General features: G+C 42.2%; 1 protein-coding gene across 1 annotated transcript in view; it reads left to right on the forward strand.

The window, feature by feature from the left end:
- Positions 1-1,427: 1,427 nt before the first annotated feature.
- Positions 1,428-27,161, forward strand: part of TRAF1 (TNF receptor associated factor 1) — a 33,908-nt gene continuing 8,174 nt past the window's right edge. The window contains exons 1-8 of the mRNA XM_082264017.1: positions 1,428-1,733; positions 3,022-3,106; positions 3,327-3,425; positions 11,356-11,517; positions 14,358-14,429; positions 17,581-17,649; positions 20,980-21,405; positions 23,718-23,895. Of these exons, the coding sequence (XP_082120143.1) occupies positions 1,540-1,733; positions 3,022-3,106; positions 3,327-3,425; positions 11,356-11,517; positions 14,358-14,429; positions 17,581-17,649; positions 20,980-21,405; positions 23,718-23,895 (1,285 nt within the window). The 5' untranslated portion in view covers positions 1,428-1,539. The remainder of the gene's footprint in view (positions 1,734-3,021; positions 3,107-3,326; positions 3,426-11,355; positions 11,518-14,357; positions 14,430-17,580; positions 17,650-20,979; positions 21,406-23,717; positions 23,896-27,161) is intronic.

Here is a 27,161-nt window from a genome sequence, read left to right on the forward strand (position 1 = left end):
AAGACTGGGATGCCATTAAAGTTCATGTGCATGTAAAGGCAGGTGTCCCAACTTTTGGTAAAATTGTATATGTATATATAATATATGGGCCTTATGCCTAAAGGAAACTTGCAACCCGTTACACAGAGACAGCAATTAAAAACTAGCCAGGTGCTTAACCACTTAAGCCCCGGAAGATTTTACCCCCTTCCTGACCAGGGGGTATTTTGCGATTCGGCACTGCTTGAGTTTAACGGACAATTGCGCGGTCGTGCGACGCTGTACCTAAACGAATTTGATGTCCTTTTTTTCCCACAAACAGAGCTTTCTTTTGGTGGTATTTGATCACCTGTGCGATTTTTTGATCATGCACTATAAACAAAAAAAGAGCGTCAATTTTGCAAAAATAACAATATTTTTCACATTTTTTATATGAAATTCCCCAAAAAAAATGTAAAAAAATCGTATTTTGATCGGTTTGCGCAAAAGTTATTGCGTTTACTAACTAAGGGAAAGATTTTTGTCATTTTTTTTAACGCGTAATGGCGGCGATCTGCGATTTTTTTCTGCGGGACTGTGACATTGCGGCGGACAGATCGGACCCTTGACTGACATTTTTGACACTTTTGGGGTTACCAGTGACATTACTACAGTAATCAGTGCTACACATATGCACTGTTACTGTAAAATGACACTGGTATTGAAGGGGTTAACTTTATTTGAGAGGGAGGGGTGGTGTGTGTCCCTAGGGGCGGGATTCTTACTGTGATTGGCTGTGGCTTGAAGTGTAGGAACAGTGATTAACGGTCCTACATAGTAGAACCGTTTGATCACCATTCTTACACAGGGGAGAATGACAGGCGGCTTGTTTACATCAGCCGCCTGCCTTTCTCCCGCTGTCACGGACGATCGCGAGTGCCCGGCGGACATCGGGTCCGCCGGCACACGCGCGGGGGGGTCCGTGACCGAGCGGGAGGGGGAGCGCTCGCCCCCCAGAGCCTCACAGGCTAGTGACGTACCCATATGTCACTTTGCCTGTGAGGGGCTAACCGCCGCAGTATATGTACTTGCGGCGGTCGGCAAGTGGTTAAATCCTTCCACACTCCATTCAAAATGAATACAAAAATTGCCATATATGCACTTTAAGATAGTTCCTATATAATACAGGGTAATAAAAAAAAAAACATTTCTAGATTCCCCCCAAGTACAGCGCACCTGCGTCAATCCCCTCCCAATATAATCAATAATCAGAACACTACTACAGATTCCTTCCCTGCAGCACAATGTGTGTAAAAGTCAGAAAACTTCAGCTTGTCATTTGCTGTATGGTTACTTCCTGTTAGAGTGTGGAGTGTACCGAGCAAGGCGTCCGGGGAAATCACACTCGTCAGTCAGTGAGTGAAGTAATCAGGGGAATTTCTAACTGGTTTCCCCACTACAGGACGGGGAGGGAACTGCCATAGCTAGCAGGTATTAAGTCCTGTGTCACATCTGAAAGTATTCACACAGAAGAAGGAAAGAGACACGCAGCAGTTGGTGGCATTCTGGGGATCGTATACCATGGCGAAACTAAAGAGTGGTCCAGAGCCTTCGCCAGATGAGAACGTGTTTGTATCCGGCTACCCCACCAGCATCTGCGACCTTGCACCTGGAAACAAGTACTTGTGCTGCAACTGTAACAATGTCCTGAAGAAGGCGCAGCAGACGCTGTGTGGACACCGATACTGCACACCATGCCTGGCCTGGATTATCAGGTCAGTCATAGATGTGGTCTCCCCTACACCACCCCTAATGTTCCTGTACACTTTATGCTGTGTGGCAAAGAGAAAGGGCTCACTGTTGAAGTGTCCAAGACACAGAAGAAGCAACAGGAGGACTCCACCGGGCTTCACCTATAACTAAAATAGCACTTTTGGATGGACTGGTCCTTTAATATAATATTATGTTATCATTCTGGATGGGATGGCTGAATGAAGAACAATAGCTAGCTAAAGTATTTATATTTTTGAGGAGGAACATTTTCTCCACGGTTCCTCCTGTGCTGGTCATGTGACAAGACCCCTAGGCATTTGTTCCTGTGTTCGTTGTTCTTCAGTGGAGTTTTTCCTTAACATACTTGGCTACATAAAAAAATTTCCGAAATTTAGAGCTCAACTCACTCAATGGAGGAATTCAGTGTTTTGTAGATCTTTAGGAGCTCCTTAATCATCCAGTAATTATGGTATATAAAGCCTAGTACACACGCAACGAATTTCCGCCGACCGGTCGTCTGTCTTTTGTCCAGAGTGGTGTCTGTTGGTTGGAATGTGCTCTAGACTGCACACGAATTTTCCCGCACGACAGAATTCTACTTCAGAAGTGATGTCATGTGTTGGATTGCTTTCTTTGTGTTTTTTCATCTCTGAGCATGCCTAGTCTTGCTCATTAGATTTTTTCCCATCGAAATCTGTACTGACTGCACGAAAATCGGACGTGTTCGACGGAGGACAAAAATTTTATAGCCTGCACACCAGGATTTTTTCGGGCCGAAAAGTCGGAGTCGGTTGTCATGAGCATCATACTAACGAGCCGAAAATCGGCAGGTCGGTCGCCGGACGAAAATTCCCGGCCGAATTTCGACTCGTGTGTACGGGCCTTTAGAAACTACACATCCGGTGGGCCTCAGGTTTCCCCCCGATCACTCAGTGTAATCAACACCCTTCCTGCATGCTGGTTGACAGACAATTGGTGTCATATAATCCCTTCATTTTAGTGTTTGGTAACAGAAAAATATTTCTGGTTATAATGCTGTCACTAACAGTAATTTGGAATTGGTGTTCTATAAGTGAATGTTATAGATTTAGAAGGGCTTCAACTAAGAGAGTGGAGGGGCTCAAGGCTCCAGATAACAACACATATATATTAAGTAATTCATTTTATATTCATTGAGGTAACATCCACATTATGCTGTAAAATTCAAAAATGAGTCAGAATTGCCATTTAACTGTTTGGAAATAATCAGAGTCATACAATAAATTGTCATCTGTATGTTTATCTGAACAGGAACCACGAAATTCCCATCTGTCCCAAATGTAAACAAGAGGGCCTAGAAGGATTGACTGAGGACAGCTACCTATCAGCAGACAGGGTGAGTAACAGCAATGCTCTTTCTCCCCTCAACGGTTTTGCTAGAATGTGAAAAAAATTGTTCCACCCAGAACTGAAATATCTCTTGTGTGGGCTTACCCTTTAATTTAAAAAAATGTGATACTTTCATTATGTTTAACACATTGGGACTTTTCTGTTGAGGTTTTAAATGTAAGAGGAGAGAAATTCCCCAACGTATTATTCATCTGATTCTATTTCAGGCATTCAGCGATGCTGCTATCAATAAAGAGATCTCAGAGCTCAGGGTTCATTGTGTGACAGCGAGCTGCAACTGGAGTGGAGTGCTGCGAGACTACGAGGTATGTTTTATACCAGCCTTTTTCAACCAGGGGGCCTTCAGGTTTCTTCAGGGGTGCATGGCAAAATGCCCAAAATGCTACAAAACTGCCCAAAAATTGTATATGAGCCAGCAGGTGGGATGTAGCCTGGCTTTTAGTTACACAAAGCCACAGGTTTCCATTATGCATGATTACATTTCTAACTGCATTCTAATTAGCAATTACATCATCAGTTGATAAGGACGACATCAGGTGCTTGCACAGCATACCGTACTACTCCATCACTACTGGGGTCATCTTAGCTGAGTGAAGGAGAGAAACTGACGGAAAAGAGAAATACTGTAATACTAGTCAGTACCAGTGTGCTTTGGAAAAAAAAAAAAAGTAACTTCTAACACTTGGTGTCCTACGCGTGTTGATGTTGTTGCATTAGGTGAAACTATAAAGGCCCGTACACACGATAAGAAAATCTGTAGGGAAAATTTGGCCGACGACCGATCTGTCGATTTTCGGATTGTTAGTATGGTGCTTTCGACAGCCGACTCCGACTTTTCAGCTGACAAAATCCTGATGTGCAGGCTATAAAATTTTTGTTGTCCGTAATACAACGTCCGATTTTCGTCTCATTAGTACAGATTTCGACGGAAAAAAATCTTAAGAGCAAGACTAGGCATGCTCAGAGACGAAAGAACACATACAAAGCAATCCAACACATGACATCACTTCTGAAGTAGAATTCTGTCGTAGGGGAAAATTCGTATGAAAATAACCTCTTCACTTTCCACATCAGACTAGCATGCCACAAAAAATGGACGACAGATCGTTCGATAATCTGATCGTGTGTACGGGGTTTAAGTCTAGTTTTTAACATTTTTAGAAGGAGGTCCCTTAAGACTGTGCTGAATTATAAAGAATACCTTGACTTGAAAAAAGGTTGAGAAACACTGTTTTATACTAATTAATTTCTGGCTGTGTAATATACACTATATTACCAAAAGTATTGGGACACCTGCCTTTACACACACATGAACTTTAATGGCATCCCAGTCTTAGTTTGTAGAGTTCAATATTGAGTTGGCCCACCCCTTGCAGCTATAACAGCTTCAACTCTTCTGGGAAGGCTGTCCACAAGATTTAGGAGTGTGTCAATGGGAATGTTTGACCATTCTTCCAGAAGCAGATTTGTGAGGTCAGGCACTTATGTGGACAAGAAGGCCTGGCTCGCAGTCTCCGCTCTAATTCACCCCAAAGGTGTTCTATCAGGTTAAGGTCAGGACTCAGTACAGGCCAGTCAACTCACTAATCCAAGTCTTTATGGACCTTGCTTTGTGCACTGGTTCAAATCATTTAGTGGAGGGGGGGGGATTATGGTGTGTTGTTGTTTTTCAGGGGTTCAGCTTGGCCCCTTAGTTCCAGTGAAGGGAACTCTTAATGTGTCAGCATACCAAGACATTTTGGGCAATTTTATGCTCCCAACTTTGTGGGAACAGTTTGGGGATGGCCCCTTCCTGTTTCAACACGACTTCGTGCCATTGCACAAAGCAAGGTCCACAAAAACATCAATGAGCGAGTTTGGGGTGGAGTAACCTGACTGGCCTGCACCTCAACCCAATAGAACCCCTTCGGGATGAATTCGAGCGGAGACTGCAAGCAAGGCCTTTTCGTCTACATCAGTGCCTGACCTCACAAATGCGCTTCTGGAAGAATGGTCAATCATTCCCATAAACACACTCCTAAAACACACTTGTATAAAGTACTTGAAACCCATACTTGAGTAATATAAGTGTAAAGTGTTGAGTAAAATATTCCCATAGACGCACTCCTAAAGCTTGTGGACAGCCTTTCCAGAAAGCTACAAAGGGTGGGCCAACTCAATATTAAACCCTACGGATGAAGACTGGGATGCCATTGAAGTTCAGGTGCGTGTAAGGGCAGGCATTCAAATACTTTTGGTAATATAGTGTATTTTTACATTTTGTTACATTGTAATATTGTGTCATTTTTTATTTATAATTCTCACTATGTGTTCTTAGACCCCTTTCACACATGCAAGCCGTTTGTCCATTTTTCATCCATCCTATGACGGATGAAAAATGGACACCAATGTATCTCTATAGAAAAAATGGATGTAAATGGATGATCATCTATTTAATTCTGTTTCCACCAATATCCATTTTTTTTTGGAATGGATTAAAGCCCTTTGTAAAGAAAAATGGATCGGACAAAAACAGATGTAAACAGATAAATGGCCTATTTTTGCAGGAAAACATGGCTCTGGGACTCAAGTGAAAACTGATGACAAACTGATGAAAAACGGAAGAAAATTTAATCTGTTTTTCCTTTAAAAAAGCGTGACTGAACTGATGAAACGAACGGTCTGTGTGTGAAAGGGGCCTAAGGCTCAATTGTGCGGGTTTGTGTTCTAAGTGAAGGCAGCCTATTCATTTCAATGGGCTGCCCTACCCCTAGAAACATGGGGAAAAACCTGACCCATATACTTTAAAACGCGCTGCACGGAATCATATAGTGCTGTGGCACCATGCGGATTTGAGCATAGAAAAGCACACCACGGTAAACAGCAGTGTATTTCTCTCACGTGTTAGGAGCATGCGATTGTGCATACATTTTCGAGACGCAGCATGAACCTAGGCTTATGTAGCACTGCCCCCTAGGGGGCTGCTGAGAATTACACTTCACGGGTCCCCTGGGTTACCATTAGCAACTGACAGTAGATAAACAGCATTAAAAGTTCTTGGCTCAGACAATAATCAGTCCAGGGGATTTGTTTGTTGTGTTTTATTTAGAACTGGGATGGGAGAAGGATGAGTAGGATACTCCAACTAGTAACTATGCACAATTCTGAGGACATCTGACTGTAGAATGCAGCAAGGCCGCTGCTTCACCCTGTCACTGAAGTGAAGATAAATTGACTGTTTCTGCTTGAATATTCTCTTCAGGGTTAACAACTTGGCAACCCCTTTACTCTCACTGCCTGTGTGCTGACACCCCTCCGCTGACTCTAGCCACTGGAGTGGTCCCCTTCCTGGGCAGACCCCTTGGCAAGCACCCTGTACTCACGGAAACTGTTTTTCCAGAGTTGCTCTGCCTTCACCTCCTCAGTCAGCTTCACTGGACCTCTGGGTTCAGCCACACTTTGCTGGTTCACTAGGCTGACTGCCTGTGACCACCTTCCACATCTTCAGAAGAGGAGACAGCCGTCACCCTCCTTCTGGGACTTGGCTTCCTGCCCAAATACCCACTGTCACATGAGCCCTTGGCTTTTATAACGTATCCCAGAATGCACCACTGTTTGTGCCAACCCACTGAGATAGTTACAAAAGCCTGTGTGTCACTGGCTGGGTTTCCTCCACTGTCCAACAGGCTCCCCTCAGCCCAGATGAATCACACCCTGGACACATGCAACAGGCCTAACTATTAATCAGACTCTCCTGATAAGCAGACAGAGCAACTATACTTTCTCTGCCTATCACCTACCTAGGAGGGTGCTACACTTATTATATATGAATGGACTCTACACAGTAACCTATTATCTTGTTCTGTGTATTGGGATTTTGCACTGTACCACTGCTCTTGTTCTGTAGATTTGGAATCTTTGCAGTACCACTTCTCTTGTTCTGTATATTTGAAATCTTCGCAGTACCACTTCTCTCGTTCTGTATATTTCAAATCTTCGCAGTGCGACTTCTCTCGTTCTGTATATTTCAAATCTTCGCAGTACGACTTCTCTCGTTCTGTTTATTTCAAATCTCCGCAGTACCACTTCTCTCGTTCTGTTTATTTCAAATCTTCGCAGTACCACTTCTCTCGTTCTGTTTATTTCAAATCTTCGCAGTACCACTTATCTTGCACTGTATGGTGGATGTAATTCTTAGTGCCTGTTCTTTTTTTCCACATAATAATAGTGCACAGCATAACTGTTGCACCGTATGCTGGTTGTAATTCTCAGTATCTATTCTTAATCTATATGTATGGATGATGCATAACACCACTTCTCTTGTTCTGTGTAATTCTCAGTATCTGGTTCTATTCTGTATGTGTGGACACTGAAAAATGCCACTTCTCTTGCATCATATGCTTGGTGTAGTTTTTAGTATCTGTTCTTATTCTGTATGTATGGACTCTGCACATGACCCCTTCTCTTGTCCTACTGTATATGCTGATTTAACTCTTAGTATTTGTTCTTATTCTCTATGAATGCTACACAGTGTCACTTCTCTTAATCTGTATGTTGGGTATAATTCTCAGTATATGCCCTATCTTGAATAATCACTCTGTTATGGAAAGAAAAGCTCATCCATGTTTTGGTCAATGACTGGAGACCACTTACGATAATTTCTTTGCCATCCTGCTATGTTTGTTGGCTGCATCTCTACAAATTCACTGTTTATTGCAGGAAATGTTGGCACTTATCTAGAGACTTTACAATATTCATAAAGTCAACATCACCAAACCAGTTCTTGTGGAGAAATTTTAGCGTCTGCATCATATGACTGTTTTGAGCTCCAGGGAGTTTTGTGATAGAGTTGTGTTCATTGCCAGGTATAAAAGGTTGTCCAATCTGAGCAGTTTTTTTAGGACATAGATGCCTACTGTGCCAATTTATTTTGGACAGTCTGGCCTTTTGAACCTCAGTCCTAATTATGCTGTGTCCCTGGGTGTTAGGTATGTAGTTCTCCCTTTTCACAACTGGATGCCCCATCCTACTGTAAGAAGGCCCCAGGCCCGAGATACCCAGTCAGAGAGAGATCTTATACACAGTTGATGGTTGCTGTATGTATGTGGTATTTCGCATGGGTAGGTTAACAGTAATGAATGATAACAGTTCAGGCATAGACAAAAGGCAAAGCAGCAACTGGTGATTTCACAGTATTACCAGGTTTGGGGCATGTAGAACCGAAAGACGGCTTCCGCTAGAGGGGTGGTGATTTGGGGTGCACTGCGCCGCACTGTACAGTTGCTAAAGAAAGCCCCATGTGGCTATTCCAGATACCAGAATGTTTCTCTTTGCAGATGTGTAGTCCTTGGTTTGACCGTATTTGCCAGGGACCTCTCCTTGCACTCATTCGTTTCCCTAGCCAGTGGGCTTTGTCTGACCTAGCACTAATTCCAGACACACCAGAATGGTGCAGGACATCCTATATATATATATATATATATATATATATACTGTATATAAGGGTCATGTAGAACCAAAAAAACGGCTTCCGCTAGAGGGGTGGCTGCTTGAGGTCTTTCAGCATCCAGTCAGACAGCTGGCTTCTCTGAGACCTTGATACACTCTATAACAGTGATGGCAAACCTTGGCACCCCAGATGTTTTGGAACTACATTTCCCTTGATGCGCATGACTCTGCAGTGTAGTAGAGCATTATGGGAAATGTAGTTCCAAAACATCTGGGGTGCAAAGGTTCGCCATCACTGCTCTATAAGGAGACAATTTCCTAAACAGACTCCTCTCCACCAATACCAATAGCACATGCTTCCTACAGCCTCAAAGAGAACCTGCACCTGCCTATCTGTCTTTAGTTCTATAATTGATATTTTTTGTCAGGGAAGTTCTTCTCTTTTGTTCTATCAAGCGAGGGGAGCCAGGCATGACACCATGACACTGAAATGTTGGTAAATATGATATTATGATGATTGAATTGTGCTTAGATAAGATTACAGCCAGATAATCAGGCAGATGAATAGAACACACTATGTAATTTAAAGTGATATCAAAGCCTCATTTTTTTTTATTAAAATAGAAAAAAGGTTATACTTACCTGCTCTGTGCAACGATATTGCACAGAGAAATCCCTTACCTTTTCTTCTGGATGCCCCCCTGATGATGCTTTCTGTTCCTTCTTCACGTGGATGCCTCCAGAGAACTCCAGGTACTATGCGGGCACTACTCCGAGCCTTAAAAAAACACAGAGTGGCTCAGACCCGCCCCCATCCCTCCCCCAAACAGGATTTGTTTGACAGCAGCAGGAAATTATGGCTCCTGTTTCTGCCTGAGTCTCCTGTGAGAGAAAGAAGTGAAGGTGGAAGAGCAAGGAGAGGGTTAAAACTAGGGATAGACAGATTATCGCCAAGGCCGATAAGCACTTTCCCCGATATATCGGTATCGGCCCCGGAACTGGCCTATATTGCCAATATTTTTTGACATCTTAAAGTGTTTGTAATAGAGATCAACCGATTATCAGCAAGGCCAATATATCGAGGGCCGATATGCACTTTCCCCAATATATTGGTATCGGTTCGGGAACTGGCCGATATTGCAGATATTTTCGTGGCGTCATTCTGCCTTCTTAGGCCGCCTCCCTCGCTTTGGACAGCCTTGTCTGGAGTCGGGACTAGTCTCGCGGGAGTGTATCACAGCCATAACCCACCCACAGCAGCCCGGTGCCAGCCAGCCACCCACATCCACAGGCCCTGTACCAGCCAGCCAGCCACAGGCACTGTACCAGCGAGCCAGCCAGCCACCCACAGGCACTGTACCAGCAACAGGGTGCCAGCCAGCCAGTCACCCACCACAGGGTGCCAGCCAGCCACCCACCCCAGGGTGCCAGCCATCCACCACAGGGTGCCAGCAAGCCAGCCATTAAGCATTAAACAAAAATTAACATGTTAAGTACCAGATTTGTGTCAAAAATTGTCTTTATTTTTCAAAAACTTAAATGTACAAAATATGGGCCCATATTGGCCGATACCGATGCGTTGTGACTAAAATATTGGTATCGGTAACCGCCCTGAAAAAAACATATCGGTCTATCCCTAGTAAAAACCATTGTCTTTTTTTTTTTTTGTTTGCAATCTGTGTCTCATTAGGTATTTTTCCCTTTACTTCCCCTTCCGCAGACTTAATGGGAAGTAAGAGGAATTTTTTTTTTTTTTTTAATGTGACGGAAATCCCCTTGGACAGTTGTCACAGGAATAAACGTCCCTATTAAAAGATTTCCCCTTTTTTTCTGTTCTGGAGGCAACTGACATTTTGGATTAACCCTCACTGTTATTCCTGATGACTTAGGTGATCAAGACAATAAGATAGAATGAATCTCCCTAACTGAGGAACAAAACAGCAATAAAAACGAAACAGTGGTTTTCACCCCTCCTTAGTTATACTTTCAATTTTTGTAATACTGCTACAATCAGTTTTATAGTCAGTCAAATGTTGTTGTATTTGCAAATCAAAAATGTAAAATTCTCAATTGTCTCATTAAGATACTGAATTGATTATCATGTGCCAAAAAATTCTGTTACACTACACACCAGAATTAAATAGAAGCAAAAAGGGAATTTCCCAACCTGTCCCGCTGTTTACTCTTGACTTGGATCCAAGAAAAAGTGCAAAGAACAGAAATTTCCCCTATCAATTGTTTATTGATTAAAATCAGAGTATTACCAAACTATTAGACTGAAATGAGCACGGGCACCTTCAATTTTTCATAGAATAATGACATTGTAAACATTTGTACGTAGAGCGTGCCCAGGGAGACGTAAAGTGGCCATACATAGCTGGAATTTCTGCAGATTCTTGCTGAATCAGCCAAAATTTGATCTGCGAGTGACCTTGTCTGCACCACCTGGATTGACAAGTTTTGATAAAAAAATCCAAGCAGCCAGGTGGAAAATTGTCAGCTGAACAGTGATTGCATCCTATCAGATGCAGTCCCTCTTTATATATTTAGGCAACTGCAGTTGTCACGGATTCCCCCATTTATGTGTGTCATTGTGGATAGAGAAATCTTTCTGCGTATGGCTAGCTTAGCAAATTTACATCTTCCTGTGCATGTGAACATTGGACAATACAGCCAATCGCTGCTCCAGTATACTGTAATATCATCCTAGGCAGAGGGCATGTGACTGGCACCTAACAAAATTCCTGCCCCCCTGCCCTAGACTGTTTGTGAAATGAATAAATCATATAAGATTTTTACATCTTCTAGGATCACCAAATCCTCTGCGACTTTGCCCAAATTCTGTGCCACACTGGCTGTGGACTGACAGTGCAGCGGAGATGTCTTGCTGACCATTTAGAGACCGAATGCATCAATAATACAACAGTCTGCCCTAAATGTTCCCTAAGAATCTTCAGTACTGATTTCCTGGTAAGAATAATACATATACACAGCAGAAATATATAGCTTACAATAAATCACAATAAATACTATAACTATGTAGTCACTAACTATACAGTATCTACATTTTTAAGTTGTAATAAATTGAGTTATAATAAATATATTCAGTATCTTATTAAATAGTTATAATGAATATATATACAGTGGGTACGGAAAGTATTCAGACCCCCTTAAATTTTTCACTCTTTGTTATATTGCAGCCATTTGCTAAAATCATTTAGGTTCATTCTTCTTCCTCATGAATGTACACATAGCACCCCATACTGACAGAAAAACACAGAATTGTTGACATTGTTGCAGATTTATTAAAAAAGAAAAACTGAAATATCACATGGTCCTAAGTATTCAGACCCTTTGCTGTGACACTCATATATTTAACTCAGGTGCTTTCCATTTCTTCTGATCATCCTTGAGATGGTTCTACACCTTCATTTGAGTCCAGCTGTGTTTGATTATACTGATTGGACTTGATTAGGAAAGCCACACACCTGTCTATATAAGACCTTCCAGATCACAATGCATGTCAGAGCAAATGAGAATCATGAGGTCAAAGGAACTGCCTGAAGAGCTCAGAGACAGAATTGTGGCAAGGCACAGATCTGGCCAAGGTTACAAAAAGATTTCTGCTGCACTTAAGGTTCATAAGAGCACAGTGGCCTCCATAATCCTCAAATGGAAGACGTTTGGGACGACCAGAACCCTTCCTAGAGCTGGCCGTCCGGCCAAACTGAGCTATCGGGGGAGAAGAGCCTTGGTGAGAGAGGTAAAGAAGAACCCAAAGATCACTGTGCCTGAGCTCCAGAGATGCAGTCAGGAGATGGGAGAAAGTTGTAGAAAGTCAACCATCACTGCAGCCCTCCACCAGTCGGGGCTTTATGGCAGAGTGGCCCGACGGAAGCCTCTCCTCAGTGTAAGACACATGAAAGCCCGCATGGAGTTTGCTAAAAAACACCTGAAGGACTCCAAGATGGTGAGAAATAAGATTCTCTGGTCTGATGAGACCAAAATAGAACTTGTTGGCCTTAATTCTAAGCGGTATGTGTGGAGAAAACCAGGCACTGCTCATCACCTGTCCAATACAGTCCCAACAGTGAAGCATGGTGGTGGCAGCATCATGCTGTGGGGGTGTTTTTCAGCTGCAGGGACAGGACGACTGGTTGCAATCGAGGGAAAGATGAATGCGGCCAAGTACAGGGATATCCTGGACAAAAACCTTCTCCAGAGTGCTCTGGACCTTAGACTGGGCCGAAGGTTTACCTTCCAACAAGACATTGACCCTAAGCACACAGCTAAAATAACGAAGGAGTGGCTTCACAACAACTCCGTGACTGTTCTTGAATGGCCCAGCCAGAGCCCTGACTTAAACCCAATTGAGCATCTCTGGAGAGACCTAAAAATGGCTGTCCACCAACGTTTACCATCCAACCTGACAGAACTGGAGAGGATCTGCAAGGAGGAATGGCAGAGGATCCCCAAATCCAGGTGTGAAAGACTTGTTGCATCTTTCCCAAAAAGACTCCTGGCTGTATTAGATCAAAAGGGGGCTTCTACTAAATACTGAGCAAAGGGTCTGAATACTTAGGACCATGTGATATTTCAGTTTTTCTTTTTTAATAAATCTGCAACAATGTCAACAATTCTGTGTTTTTCTGTCAGTATGGGGTGCTATGTGTACATTCATGAGGAAGAAGAATGAACTTAAATGATTTTAGCAAATGGCTGCAATATAACAAAGAGTGAAAAATGTAAGGGGGTCTGAATACTTTCCGTACCCACTGTAAGTTTATTAATATTATTACTTTTATTATTATACAGGATTTATATAGCATTAACAGTTTGCGCAGCGCTTTACAATATGAGGGAAGACAATACAGTTACAATACAATTCAATACAGGAGGAATTATATAGATATGTATACAATTCAATACAGGAGGAATAATTATATAGATATGTATACAATTCAATACAGGAGGAATTATTTAGATATGTATACAATTCAATACAGGAGGAATTATGTAGATATGTATAATATATATGTAGGTATAATACATTTACAGCTTCTAAACAGGTATAATCAATAACACTATGGGGTCTATTTATCAATGTTTTAATCCAAGATTTACAAAACTTTCACCCAAGATTTACATATTTGCTCATATGTTTTAGTTAAGAAATGTCTGATGCTTGGGTTAAAGTTGTGGGAATCTTGAGTGAAAACAATAAAAAATAGGCCCCATAAATATAAAGTGGTAGTAATCACACAGAGTATAAATATGTATTTATAAGAAAAAAGTGTATAAATATACACTTATAATACATGTATGGTGTGAATATGTATGTAAGTATAATATATATCAAGTAGATAAACAGTCATAATAAATCCCTAGTATATAAATATACAGCAGTTATCATTTACTAAACACAAAACGAATGTATGGTTTTCTAGCTGCAGAAAATATACCCTTTTTGGTCTCGTTTTGAATTCTTTCCATAGTAGAGGATCTGTGACTCTGTCTATTAAAAGTGAAAGCAGTATCGTTCATGACAAGGGACTTTAAAAGCTTTCACAAAGATATTTATGACCCTGGAAATAACTAAAGCTGGGTATCTTCTAAAGGTTAAAAGTTTCCACCTAGGACATACAAAAAACGCATAGGCCACATAATTACAAAATCTGGAAAGACTTCCATTTTAAAAAGGAAAAGCACAAACAGCATTTAAAGGGCAGGATCCAGGACTGTCTGTGGTGTCACGAATAGTATGTATAATGTGAATTTACAATCAGGAAATATTCTTTTTTTTTTATTAGAAACACAAATGTGAAAAATGTTCCCCAGATGATCAAATGCAGAAGAAAAGCGGAATGCTGGCAAAAGGGAAGGTAGGACACAGTTCTGCATTTTAGACAAAAACATCCCCTAAAGAACTGAAAATGATTCTTTACTTTTGTACAGAAAGCCAGTTGATATTTGTTACAAGGATTTTTTTTTTTTTTAGCTAAAGTCATTGTAGTTTCTTTCCTACTTCTGCTCTGTAGATACAATGCCAAACGCCATTCATTTACTAACAGAATAACTTCCACAACTAACTATTCTGGGCAACTGAACTAAAAGTCAAGTTTCCTGTCAAGGTCTGCAAAAGATATATCAAGCTGGTGGAAAAGTTCCAGCATAAAGGCAAAACACAAAAAGGTTTTAGAGGGACATTTTCGTTTAAATGTAAAATATACAGGGGATAGGATATGTTCTTTTTTTTTTAAATTAAAGGGAAAATGGGATAGTATGCCATTATATAGATGGAGATATGCACAGATACAACACTTTTCACAGACACTGCCACAACCATTAAAAAAAAAAAATTGCTCATCTCTCCTTTTAGTATTCAGTACAGTATTTCAAAAATATATAAGGTCCTAGTGTAAGAAACAGAACCAGAGTTCCCGCCTTTACTTGGGAAATGAGAGCAGGATTTAGGGGCAGAATAAAATGAGCATCAGAAGAAGGGGATACCAAAACTAGCGTGTTTTTCCTCAAAGGATGCTAAGACGATAGAAATTAGTTTTAAGCTGCTTTTCTAGATGGTATGTGACCCGGATGAGGCCCCGGAGCTTCGGGGGGGATGTACCCCCCCCGTGTTGGAGGGCATGCGGTTTGCCGGGAACCTTTGCAAACCTGGGGTGGGAATGTACCAAGATACAGTCCTTTTGGAGGAAGATCATTAAGGTGACCCAGGAAATAACAAGAGGGCACATACAGGATGAACCCTGGGGATGTTTGTTTCATACAACAGATAAACCCATAACACACACAATAAGAGATATCTTTAGTGTCTCATCTATTAAATGCAGCCAAAGGTATGATCCCCAGATACTGGCAAACACAAAAAACCCCAAGTGTAAAGGAGTGGATTCTGAAAATTGATCAGATGCATGCGATTGAAGAGATAACATATACAGGAGAGGATTTAATAGAGAGATGCAAGGTCATCTGGGGGAAATTTTTGGAGTTTAAAGTGGTTGTTAAGCCACTTGTATGACTTTCTATAATCCTCCTTGTTTTCTAAGCCTGTGTGCCTCTGTCTCTATGTTTTATAAAAAAAAAAATGCTTTGAATACCTTATTTCACATCTCAGTGTGCTGCTTGGCGACACAGGAGAGCAGAGAGCAGAGAGCAGGGCTGGGGATAATGGAGGCACGTACACTGACCACAGTGTCAGGGCTCAGCAGCCAGGATACACAGTGGTCAGTGTACAGAGGGGAGGGGAGGATAGAAACTGGCAGGATCAGTCAGTTTTTTTAGGTGATAGAAGGGGCCAAATTACACAGCACAAGCACTGTGCTGTTATTTATGCTTTAAGGGAACAGGGTCCATTTTTTTGTTTGGGTTAGGGTTACAAACTAGGGATCGACCGATATCGTTTTTTTTGTTGCCGATACTGATATTTTGGCCATCGCATATCGGTGTGGGCCGATATTTCGTACATTTAAAGTTTTGAAAAATAAAGACAATTTTTGACACAAATCTGGTACTGAACATGTTAATTTTTGTTTAATGTTTAATGGCTGGCTTGCTGGCACCCTGTGGTGGATGGCTGGCTGGCTGGCAGCCTGTGGTGGGTGGGTGGCTGGCTGGCACTCTGTGGTGGGTGACTGGCTGTCTGGCACCCTGTGGTAGGTGGCTGGCTGTCTGGAGCCCTGTGGTGGATGGCTGGCTGTCTGGAACCCTGTGGTGGGTGGCTGGCTTGCTGGCACCCTGTGGTGGGTGGCTGGCTGTCTGGCATGCTGTGGTGGGTGGCTGGCTGTCTGGCACCCTGTGGTGGGTGGCTGGCTGGCACCCTGTGGTGGGTGGCTGGCTGTCTGGCACCCTGGGGTGGGTGGCTGGCTGTCTAGCACCCTGTGGTGGTGGGTGGGTGGCTGGCTGTCTGGCACCCTGTGGTGGGTGGGTTGCTGGCACAGGGGCTGTGGGTGGCTGGCTGGTACAGGGCCTGTGGGCGGCTGGCTGGTACAGGGCCTGTGGGTGGCTGGTACAGGGCCTGTGGGTGGCTGGCTGGTACAGGGCCTGTGGGTGGCTGGCTGTCTGGCACCCTGTGGTGGGTGGCTGTCTGGCACCCTGTGGTGGGTGGCTGGCTGGCTGGCACCCTGTGGTGGGTGGCTGGCACAGGGGCTGTGGGTGGCTGGCAGGTACAGGGCCTGTGGGTGGCTGGCTGGCTGGCTGGTACAGTGCCTGTGGCTGGCTGGTACAGGGCCTGTGGGTGGCTGGCTGGCTGGTACAGGGCCTGTGGGTAGCTGGCTGGCTCGCTGGTACAGTGCCTGTTGCTGGCTGGCTGGTACAGGGCCTGTGGGTGTGGGTGGCTGGCTTGCCCCGGGCTGCTGTGGGTGAGTGTATGGCTGTTATACACTCCGGCGAGACTAGTCCCGACTCCAGACAAGGCTGTCCAAGGTGAGGGGGGTGGCCTAAGAAGGCAGAATGACGTCACAAAAATATCGGCAATATCGGCCAGTTCTGGGGCCGATACCGATATATTGGGGAAAGTGCGTATCGGCCCTTGATATATCGGCCGTTCTCTATTACAAACACTTTAAGAAATCTGGGAGGTATATGGAAATGTTGGGCAAAGGAGATAGAGAACAGACAGCGGCACCAACATTACAAATATGTAGAGAACTGGCTACATGGGAAAGGTCAAGAAAGGAAAATGTGGGACCCTAGAGAGGAGAAAGGGGAGGGGAGGTATCTTGTGTTCTTCCTTTTTTAATTAATTAATTAATTTAATTTTTGGTGGGAAGGGGGGAGGGAAGGAGGAAGAGATAGCTGGGAAGATTATAGTTTGGGGAATATTACGTCATTTTAATGAATGTATTATGTTGAATGAAGTTTTTATGTTTGATAATTGTTAAGAAAACAAATAAAAAGAAAGAATGTAAATTTAAAATATACAGGTTTCCTTTCCTTGACTTTAGTTCCTCTAAAAATAGTTTATATTTCCAAGAAAAAAATAACAATGTCACTAACTAAAACTTTGAATTACTACAGAATCAGAATCCCGTTAACAATAACTGGAAGGAAAAATGTCGCTTTTCCTTGCTGGGCTGCACATACAAGGTAAGTGCGGTGGACAATTAAGAGAAAAACCTATTTATTTCAATTACTGGGCAACACAGGTAAATATAGAATTGAATGCCCAATTCTAATGGAAACTTTGCTTTTATAGGGTTAAACCCTCTGTCTGTGTCCCAATGGTGAAGATTTACCTCTGTGTTGGTGTTGGATGTCAGACAGAACAGAAAATATAGGGAATTTTTAAAGGAAACACAGACAGCAGCATTATTTTAGCACAGGGGAGACATTTAAGAGCTTCTGTAAACACATATTGCTGTCCTGACAATATCTCTCCTCACTTTCCATCTAATCAATGGGTGTTAGAAGAGGAAGTAAAGAGAAGTCTCTCCAATGGGGATATGGACAGGAGTAAAAACCCAGTAAAGGTTTTCACCCTCCCCTGCACCATTTAAAACTAAAAAAAACTTGACAGGGGATGGCATTTAACATGCAATATTATCAGACAGCCAGTGTAAGTATAATGCCAACAGTAAGCATACAAAAGTCCTGGCAGAAACAAAATCTACTTTTTACTTCCTGCATTTAAAGTAGAACTGAAGGCAACACTTTTTTTTTATTTTCATTTTGGATAGAGTAAGGGAGGGTTATAACCCCTGTCAGTTTTTTTGCCATCTGTATGCCATTGAGGAGATTTCCCTTCACTTCCTGTCCCATAGCCAAAACAGGAAGTGAGAGGAATCCCTTCAAAGTAAGGGAATACATGATTGTCACCAAAACAAGTGTCCACATTGCAAGATGTTCACTCTATTCTTGTTTTGATGACAACCAAATTTGCCCTTTTGGATTTTCCTTTACTTTTAGTCTTGGTGATAACAGTAAACAAGACAAATAGACAGAGCAGATAGTTACTAAGTTACTAAGAGCAGGAAGGATCAATGAATTACGAGGGTGCTCACCAGGGCTTTCACAGTTCATTGAGAACTACAAGCAGTCAGCTGTGGTTGTAAATGAGTTTTGTTGTTCATACATTAATAGAAATCTGTGAGAGAATGACGTGGCTGCGTGGGCAGGGGGGTTGGGGGCTACTGCTTTAGTAACATGTTACATGTTACATCCTGAATATGGGTGTAACATATTATTAAAGATTAACCTATCCCTAAAATACACAGATCTTTTTACAGGGTATGCTTCATAGGTAGGGGCAAGGGAGAGGGAACATAAAAATAGCTATAGTTAGCATTTACTACAATTTTAAAAGAGAAGTTTGGGAATGCAAAAAAATAATCAAACTCACCTAGATAGCTGCAGCACCGATCCCAGCTGCAGCTGTCCCCCGTCGAGTCTATCCAGAGAACTGAGCGATCAAAAGCCACTGATTGCTCACTTCTAAATCTTCAGTGAAAAGAGAGCCAGGGCCTGATGCGCTGAGCTGTGGAAGAAGAAGGGTTCAACTCGCTTAGTCTCCCAGCATCTTACGGAGGGGCTGAGCCAGCTGCAGGTCCAGGTATCTAGGTGGATCCTAACTATAAAGTCAGGATCTCTCCAGTGCCTGGACCAGCTGAGTGACATCAGACGACAGCCCACTGTCATGTGAAAACGAGCCACAGGAGTGCAGAATGAAGGGTACCCCTGTGTTCCATGGGAGAAGTAGGGCTGAAATAGATTTGGCCTTACTTCTCCTTTAAGTACTGAGCTTGGAAGCAGATTCAAAGGGGTCATTCGGGGGGGGGGGGATACATTTGCCAGCTGTAATTCTCTTTAACCTCCAAATCTATAGAAGATAATGGGGATGGTAGTTCTGGACCCTGCAACTTTTTAATATGGAACTAAACCCTCCTAACCTCCTATCCATTACAGCCAAGGAAGCTGGTATTTTAGCCTCTGCTTGATCTGCAGTTGCCAATTAATCCCTTGTGCTGAAAAGTACAATGTACAGCTCTTTTGTATAAAGAAATCCTAACGCACTTACCATCCCCAAAGACACAGACGCACACAGGCTGTTTCAGTTCGGATGTCCATAGAAGCCGTTCTGCCCAAGGCAGCTCTCGTGTTTATTTTATAGTCAGAGAACAAAGGGGGTATACAGGGGAGTGGCGTCAACACAACCAATCAGACATGTATACTTTTAAAAGTACAATATCAAAGGGGAGTGTATGCTTATGCACAAACTTGACCGTGTGCAAGAGTTCCCAACTGTTAAGTGAAAGCGAAAACAATGCACTATTGCTAAAAATGGCTGCCAACACTATACAATGGAACTAGCATTGATTCTCGTGAATGCGGCCCCGCTAATACATACAGGTGCACTCCCGTCATAACCTGTTAGAGCGAATCTTATATAATATAATTAATAAAAAACATATTTGATAGTGATTATGCTATTGTTCCAGAAAATGAGACTATATCTGCGAAGGAAATAGCAGCAGTATTTTAATCATGCGGATCGAGCAAAACAGAAAGCTACCAACCATTGATCCAGCAAAAGGGCAGATATTTATCAAAAACAAAACGATAATAATTCCACATCACAAACATATCTCCGCCAGTTAATACCAGGGCCCTGGCTGGCTGATATACATTTGCACGGTGAAGTTCACATCGCACTGCCATAGATCCGGATTGGAGTTCGCTCCAGCAGTAGCCGCTCAGAGCGCCCGCTGTTTGGGAGATCAGGCTAGTGGTATGCAGTCTCCATTTAATGGAAGGTTTCCACAACTAAGTCTTTCCTCAATGCCATTAAGACCCCATTCAGACTAGCGCAACTTGACAGGCGACTTGTCAGCCTGACAAGTTGCGCTCGGTCGCTCGCCATTGATTAGCACAGGACCCGTTCTAATAGCAGCGACACAAGTCGCTCCGACTTAGAAAAAGGGTCCTGTACTACTTTGGGGCGACCTGGGAGCGACTTGCATAGACTTCCATTATGTGAAGTCCCTGCAGGTCGCCCCTCGAAGTCGTTTTGCCTCAGTGTGAACCGGCTCTTAAAGCCATATTTGCTGTGCATAGCGGGTACTGGTAAACAGACACTGGGAGACATAATAGCAATTTAAATAAAACACTTCCTGAAAAATGTCCACACAAATATTAATACAATTTCCACAACACATGGAAGTCTGCCATAATGTTCTAATATGCAGAGCATACTATCAGATTATTACATAAAGCTCCTGGGTGTCCAATAAAGAAGAAATAGCAGAATTAAATTTGACTTTAACTCCCTTTGAGTCAATATAGTTTTAGTGAAGTTGTTATCTGGCTGACTCTTTGCACACGTTACTTTATCCAGTCAATAAACTGCTTCAGGTCCAGATGTTGTTTAATAAGTGTATTCATAAAATAATTAAGATCATAACTTTTTTTTTCTCCCTGCAGGGCAGCAGAGATAAGATGAAGGAACATGAGAAATCCTCTGTGGTGGCACACCTGTCTCTGGTCGCCCCCATTTTACTGCAGATCAAAGAGAGCCTGTCCCTGCCAGAGCCAACTGAGAATGGATTCCATTACCCCCTGCAAGATTCCACCGCTCAGGCTGTCCGGAAAGTGATTTCCAACCTACCAAATGGGGATGTAAAGGCTGTGAACAGTAACATTGCCACAGACTGTGGCTGTCTGAATGGAGGCGGCTCCACAGAAACAGATCCCTATACCAGACTGGCTATGCTGGAAACCAGGACACAAGTTTTTGAAAATATAATTTCTGTCCTGAACCGTGAGGTTGATAGTGCCAACGGCAAACTGGAAGCAGCACTGGAGCAGAAGAATGAGGAGCAGCAGAAAGTGAAAGCCTGTGAACAAAAAGTGAGGCGCCATTACTATCTTTGCTAAAAGCAAGCATGGAAGCTGGAAGAGGCCAATTTTGGCCACAATGCTGTTGAGATTGAGAATTCAAGTACTGGTAGGCAGAGCCTGCTGGGATTTGCAGTTCATCATTAACTGACATAATATATAATAATATATAATAATTAGCATGTAAGTTGCTCCACTTGGGAGTTTAAAATACTTGTGCACTTCTCATGAATGCTTTTTGGCCTCACAACCTATGGCAATAGTGTCACCTGTCCCAAGAACTTTTACTGGAGGTTCCCTTTTTAGACCCTGGAAAAATTTCAGGCACCCATAAATATAGGACAGTGATCTGCACATGAATGATCTATCAATCTATTGAAAAATACATGCGACAGCAGCAGACTACACTGATTGAAGCTTCCAGGGACTGGAAATGACCATGTGTAGTGTATGCTTGTTCCATTATCTTAAAGTGATTGTAAACGATCACCTTATAAAACAATCTATTCAGTTTAAAAAAGAAATGAACATTATCAATGCCTTTTTCCCCTCTTTTATAAGTGAGCACATTCCTTGTGTACCATCTGTTCTTAGCTGCATAAGAGCTGGGGGGAGGAGAAGCAACAGTACACTGAGCTTCCCAGTGAAAGGCTGTACCTGGGAGGAGTGTCTGATCATTGAGGGAAAGCAGGCTGAATTCTCAGCACAGCTAGAGAACTGACCACAGTGTGTTCTCCTGCTTAGTGTGGTCAGTTTTTTTTTATAGTAAAGCAGAGGTAATGCAGAAACACCAGGGATTTCACACAGAGGAAGCAATACAAAGAGGACAGGATACTTTTCCATGCAAGTACATGGTAAAGCAGGCAGATATCAGGAATATGAAATGTTGGGGTAACAAACATACAAACACATACAAAAACATTGTTCATCAATCAGAAAATATCTGAAAAGATCTACCTTTATCCATCAGCTTTATTGTAGAATGAAAGCTCAAAATCACCTGTTTCTTTATGTCCAGTCATTAAACCTAAAAATCTCCGCTCGATTAGTGGGATGCAGGGGAGATGACAATGGGCTCAGTCAGCTTAAAAGGGGAATGGAATTCTGGATGCTGTCTCCCTAAAAAAGTGTCCTTATTACTAACTTATTATGTCTCTTTATGGAGGTGGCCATCTTGGTCAGGGCACAGCTTTACTTCCTCATATCAGGTCCTCCAGCAAGGACAACAGTGAGCAGCACAATACTGACATCACCAAATTATGATTCTATGTTCTGAGCTTAGTATTCTTAGGCATCAGCATACCTCCCAACTTTTTGAGATGCGAACAAGGGACACCTTTTAGCAAAATTATGTAGGGATAAGACACACACCCTGCTACACCCCTTAAAGGAGAATTGTACAAAAAAAAAATGATTAGTTAAACCCACAAGTGCTTTTAAACCGCTAATATTCCTTTATACTGCCTTTTGGAATTTACAAAAACAGCAATTTAGAAATTGGATGAAAAGTTTAGCACTGGGAAAAACTTTTTGAAAGACAAAAAGTGCATTTTGTATACAACTCTGTAGATCAGACCAAAATGAGGGACAAATAAAAAGGAGGAAAGAGGGACAGAGGGACTGAGTTCCAAATCAGGGACAGTCCCTCCAAATCAGGGACAATTGGGAGCTATGGGCATCACTGTCTTAGATCTCACACCTCAGATATTTAGCTGTGAGACTGCAGACACAGGCGTGCCTAGGCGCACTCACATACCAGAAACCAAAATGGTATTTTTTAGGAGAAAATAAAGATGAAAAATACATATCCTGAGTACTGAGTAGGCGCAATTAACAATTTTTTTTTATTATTAGAATTTTTAAAAGGGGGAGACTCTGTCTCACTGTATTGTCCTGGCTGCTCTACACTGGCTATTCACAGGCGCGATCCCACTACTGATCGGCACAGGGGTTTTGACCTGCTCCGTTACCGACCTGGGCTGGTTCACCCCTCCTTAGTCCAACCTGGTGGCCCCGCGTTCATCCCCTAGAGCCACCATATTAATACCGAACTTAGCGTGGACACCTGATCGACATAGTGCAGGGTAGACCAGAGCTCCTGGACTCAATTCAACAGCCTCAGCCTCCCAAGTAACTGGGATTACAAGTGCAAGTTACGGCAACCGGCACAATTAACACTTTTAAACGTTGCCTGTAACATAGCAAATCTCTTTTTGAGTTCAGGTCCACCTGAAGTAAGACAGGGAGTTATTACAAGCTGTGTGTTTATGGCAAGAGAAATAATAATCACACCTCATAACTAAACCGTCCTCTTCTTCTTGCAGATCACTGACTTACGTTGCACATTGGCCACGAAGGAGATGGCAATAAATGAGTTGCACGTGCGTCTGTCAACTCTCGAGCAAACCTCATATGACGGGGTGTTTCTATGGAAGATCAGCAGCTTCACGCAGAAAAGTCACGATGCTGCGACAGGAAGAGCTATCAGCCTTTATTCTCCAGGTATATCATCCTACTACACCTATACCTAGAGCTAAACAACAAATGGGTAATGGACAATTCACAGCTCCAATGTCACATACTATTATTATTATTATACTATTATTATACACTATCATATTATATATATATATATATTATATGTATATATATATATATATATATATATATATATATATATATATATATATATATATGTATTATATATTATACACTATATTATACACTACTATTATTATACATTTACATAGCTTGGTTCCACCATAGTCATAAATATATAATAATAATATAATTATTATTATATATTTATATAGCTCTTACATATTCTGCAGCGTTGTATAGAACACTGAGCCATTCACATCAGTCAGTGCATCAGAGGAGAACATGCTCCTGCCCTCCAATCATACACTATTTATATTCTTTTATATTTATATGACTGTATGATATCCTGTAGAATTATATAGAATATATTTTTTTAACATTTTTATTTATAGATTTTTCGGCACAAACAGCACAACACAGAAACAAAACAGACCACAAACCACCCCCCCTTGGTAGCACAGTGGTTCACAGCATGAGATACAGGCACAGATGCTAGAACTATATAGAATACTTAAACATAAATGCTTATAAAGTGTTCATGTTTTTGTCATTGTTAGGCCTCTTGCACATGATACTCCTGTTTGAGCATCTACTTTTTCAGATGTAATTTCAGGTGGTTTTTTTTTTTGTATGTATTTGCGCATATTTATGTGCATTTTGCATATATGCGTTCGCTCATTTTCACGCAAATTTATTCTCGCATCTCTCATTCTGCACGATATACAAATTAACATTTGCGCACATGAGGCAGAAATTACTGATCAAAAATGCAGATTTTTCTAAATTTTTTTTTTTTTACTGAAGAATGTATGGCTTTACACGCCTGTGTGCAATGAATGGGCTATTTTAGCTCAGTAAAAAGAAAAGCTGTACTGAGATTTTTCAAGCTGCAATGTGCAGTGGAAACATTTACACGAGAAGCTGAACACCAAATTTGTGGAGCAAAGTGAAAGTAACAAAGTCATGTTAAGTGTACATTTCCCGACTTAATGATTTAAATAAAACCATTTAATTACAATAAGTACTTGGCAGTATTTGGTTACGGACGGAGGATTGGGAGCGCTGCCCAATTCTGCGGTGATAGTTTAAGTTGTTAAGTGTTTCAAAGAATGACTTCAAATCCCATAATTGCACTGAGTCATCCGCCAAGGGAAACTGATTTGGAATTTTCAGGGTTTTTTTTTTAATGTTGAGGTCAGGAGAGACATGACTGTTACAGAAAAGATGTTGTGTCTGAGTAAATGCTAAACACAAGGGAACTACAAGTCTCAACAACAGGAGAAAAAGGGCATGTGTGCTGTGGGAGGTTTTTGTACATACTTCTTCTAGTTACTGTACATAAACCACACCACAGTCATGGAGGTTCAGCAGGTTCATCCTCCTATAAGGCCTTGTTCACACGGGGGGAGCTCTGTGCATCCCGTGCAGGCAGTCCTATTCTCTGCAAACATGGCTCCCACATGGGTGTATGCTTAAAGTGTTACTAATCCCGCAAGAGTAAAATCAGTCTGCATATGCAGTAAAGCATGCTTGTTATACTCACTGTGGAACCTAAGGGTTAATCCTCTGTTTTGTGTAAAAAGGCAGTTTGATTCTTTCTTCTCTGATTCTCCCCTTCTTCCACTGTCCCCAATCCATCTCCTGATAAGACAGAGCCGTTGGAGTCACTGAGCACATGCTCAGTGTGGTGTGTATTGCTAGAGAGTTTTTGTTTTCTGCTTGAGAGGGTGCATGTGATCAGCACAGAGCCAATCAGCACTGTCCAGACAGAAAGTTAGGGAACATGTAGCCTCATAGGACAATCAGAGTAGAATGAAAACTTCTCCTACAAGCTTTAACCAGGCACTCCTAGAAATCACAAGACTGCTATATGCTGCTGATGAGAAAAGGTATTTAGCAGTTTATATTTACTAAAACAATTGAATTTCCATGTTCTGTGTACTATGGGAGAACATATATAGTGAATGCAGGGTCCTGGGTTTGGTAACACTTTAAGTACGCTTATAGATGAAGCCTAAGACTGTCCTGGCTGTGACCAGTTCTCCTCCTGGAAGAAGGTGCTATTTGAAGTGTTTATATTCCTGGTGCCCAACTTGTGGCTAAGAGTCGGTTCACACTATGGCGAACCGACTTCGGGGACGACTAGTGAAGTCGCCGTGCACCGCGACTTCGACGCGACTTGAACGGACTTCACATAATGGAAGTCAATGCAAGTCGCTCCGACTTCGGTCAAAAGTAGTGCAGGAACTTGAGTCGCTCCTATTAGAATGGTTCCCATAGCACTAAATGGACCGCGACTTGTCAGGCGGCCAAGTCGCCTGACAAGTCGCGGTAGTGTGAACCGGGAATAATGGTCCCTTTGGCACTTAGGGCTGATAACATACAGGCAATATTTTTGCAGAGATTAATCACTGCTGCAAATCGCTAATGCCAGTGATTAACAACGATGGTAAACAGCAATCTGATCTCTAGAGTTGTTGGTGATTTGCTACATCATTGGGTTGTGCTCTACTACACTTCTCTCTCCTTCAACGACTGGCAGCTAAGTATTACTTCAACATTTCATGGAAAAAGGGCAATTATCACTAGCGATTTTGCCACCTAGCCAAAACGCTGATGAATCCCAAACTCTGAGTGACAGAGCATTTAAATGCTTTAAAAATGAACCCGAAGAAAATCATTATGATTTTCTTTGTTGCTGTACCAAATCAGGTGAATAATCGCTGCAATAAAACACCCGTCTGTTGTCAGCCTTAGGGTCTATTTACATAAAACAGCAGCTGGTGTGTAGTACGATCCGGTTGGATAATTGCAGTGCTGATGCACCAATCGTGCCACATCACACTGTTCACTTTTTTGTAACAAACTTTATTGAATCATATTGCAATAGTGACATCTCAATACGTTTTTTTTGGCTGCAAAACAGAGAATTGCCTCTCACTGTGATTTGCTAACAAAATGTATGGCTGGCCATATTGTTTTTCTGTGTATACTGCCCCCATACCACCGCAACACGGTAAACCAGGCACATGGGAGGGAAGGCATTTTGCCTGTCTTGCCTAGGGACTGTGCTAGATTAACTGCCCAGTGCAATCCCACTCCATCTGGTGTGAATGGGCCCTTCTTGTGCGCCCCTTTGGAGCCCCTGCAGAAATTAGACACTGTCC

Source organism: Pelophylax lessonae (genome assembly GCF_965119305.1).
Source record: "Pelophylax lessonae genome assembly, chromosome: 7".
NCBI classification, from domain to species: domain Eukaryota; kingdom Metazoa; phylum Chordata; class Amphibia; order Anura; family Ranidae; genus Pelophylax; species Pelophylax lessonae.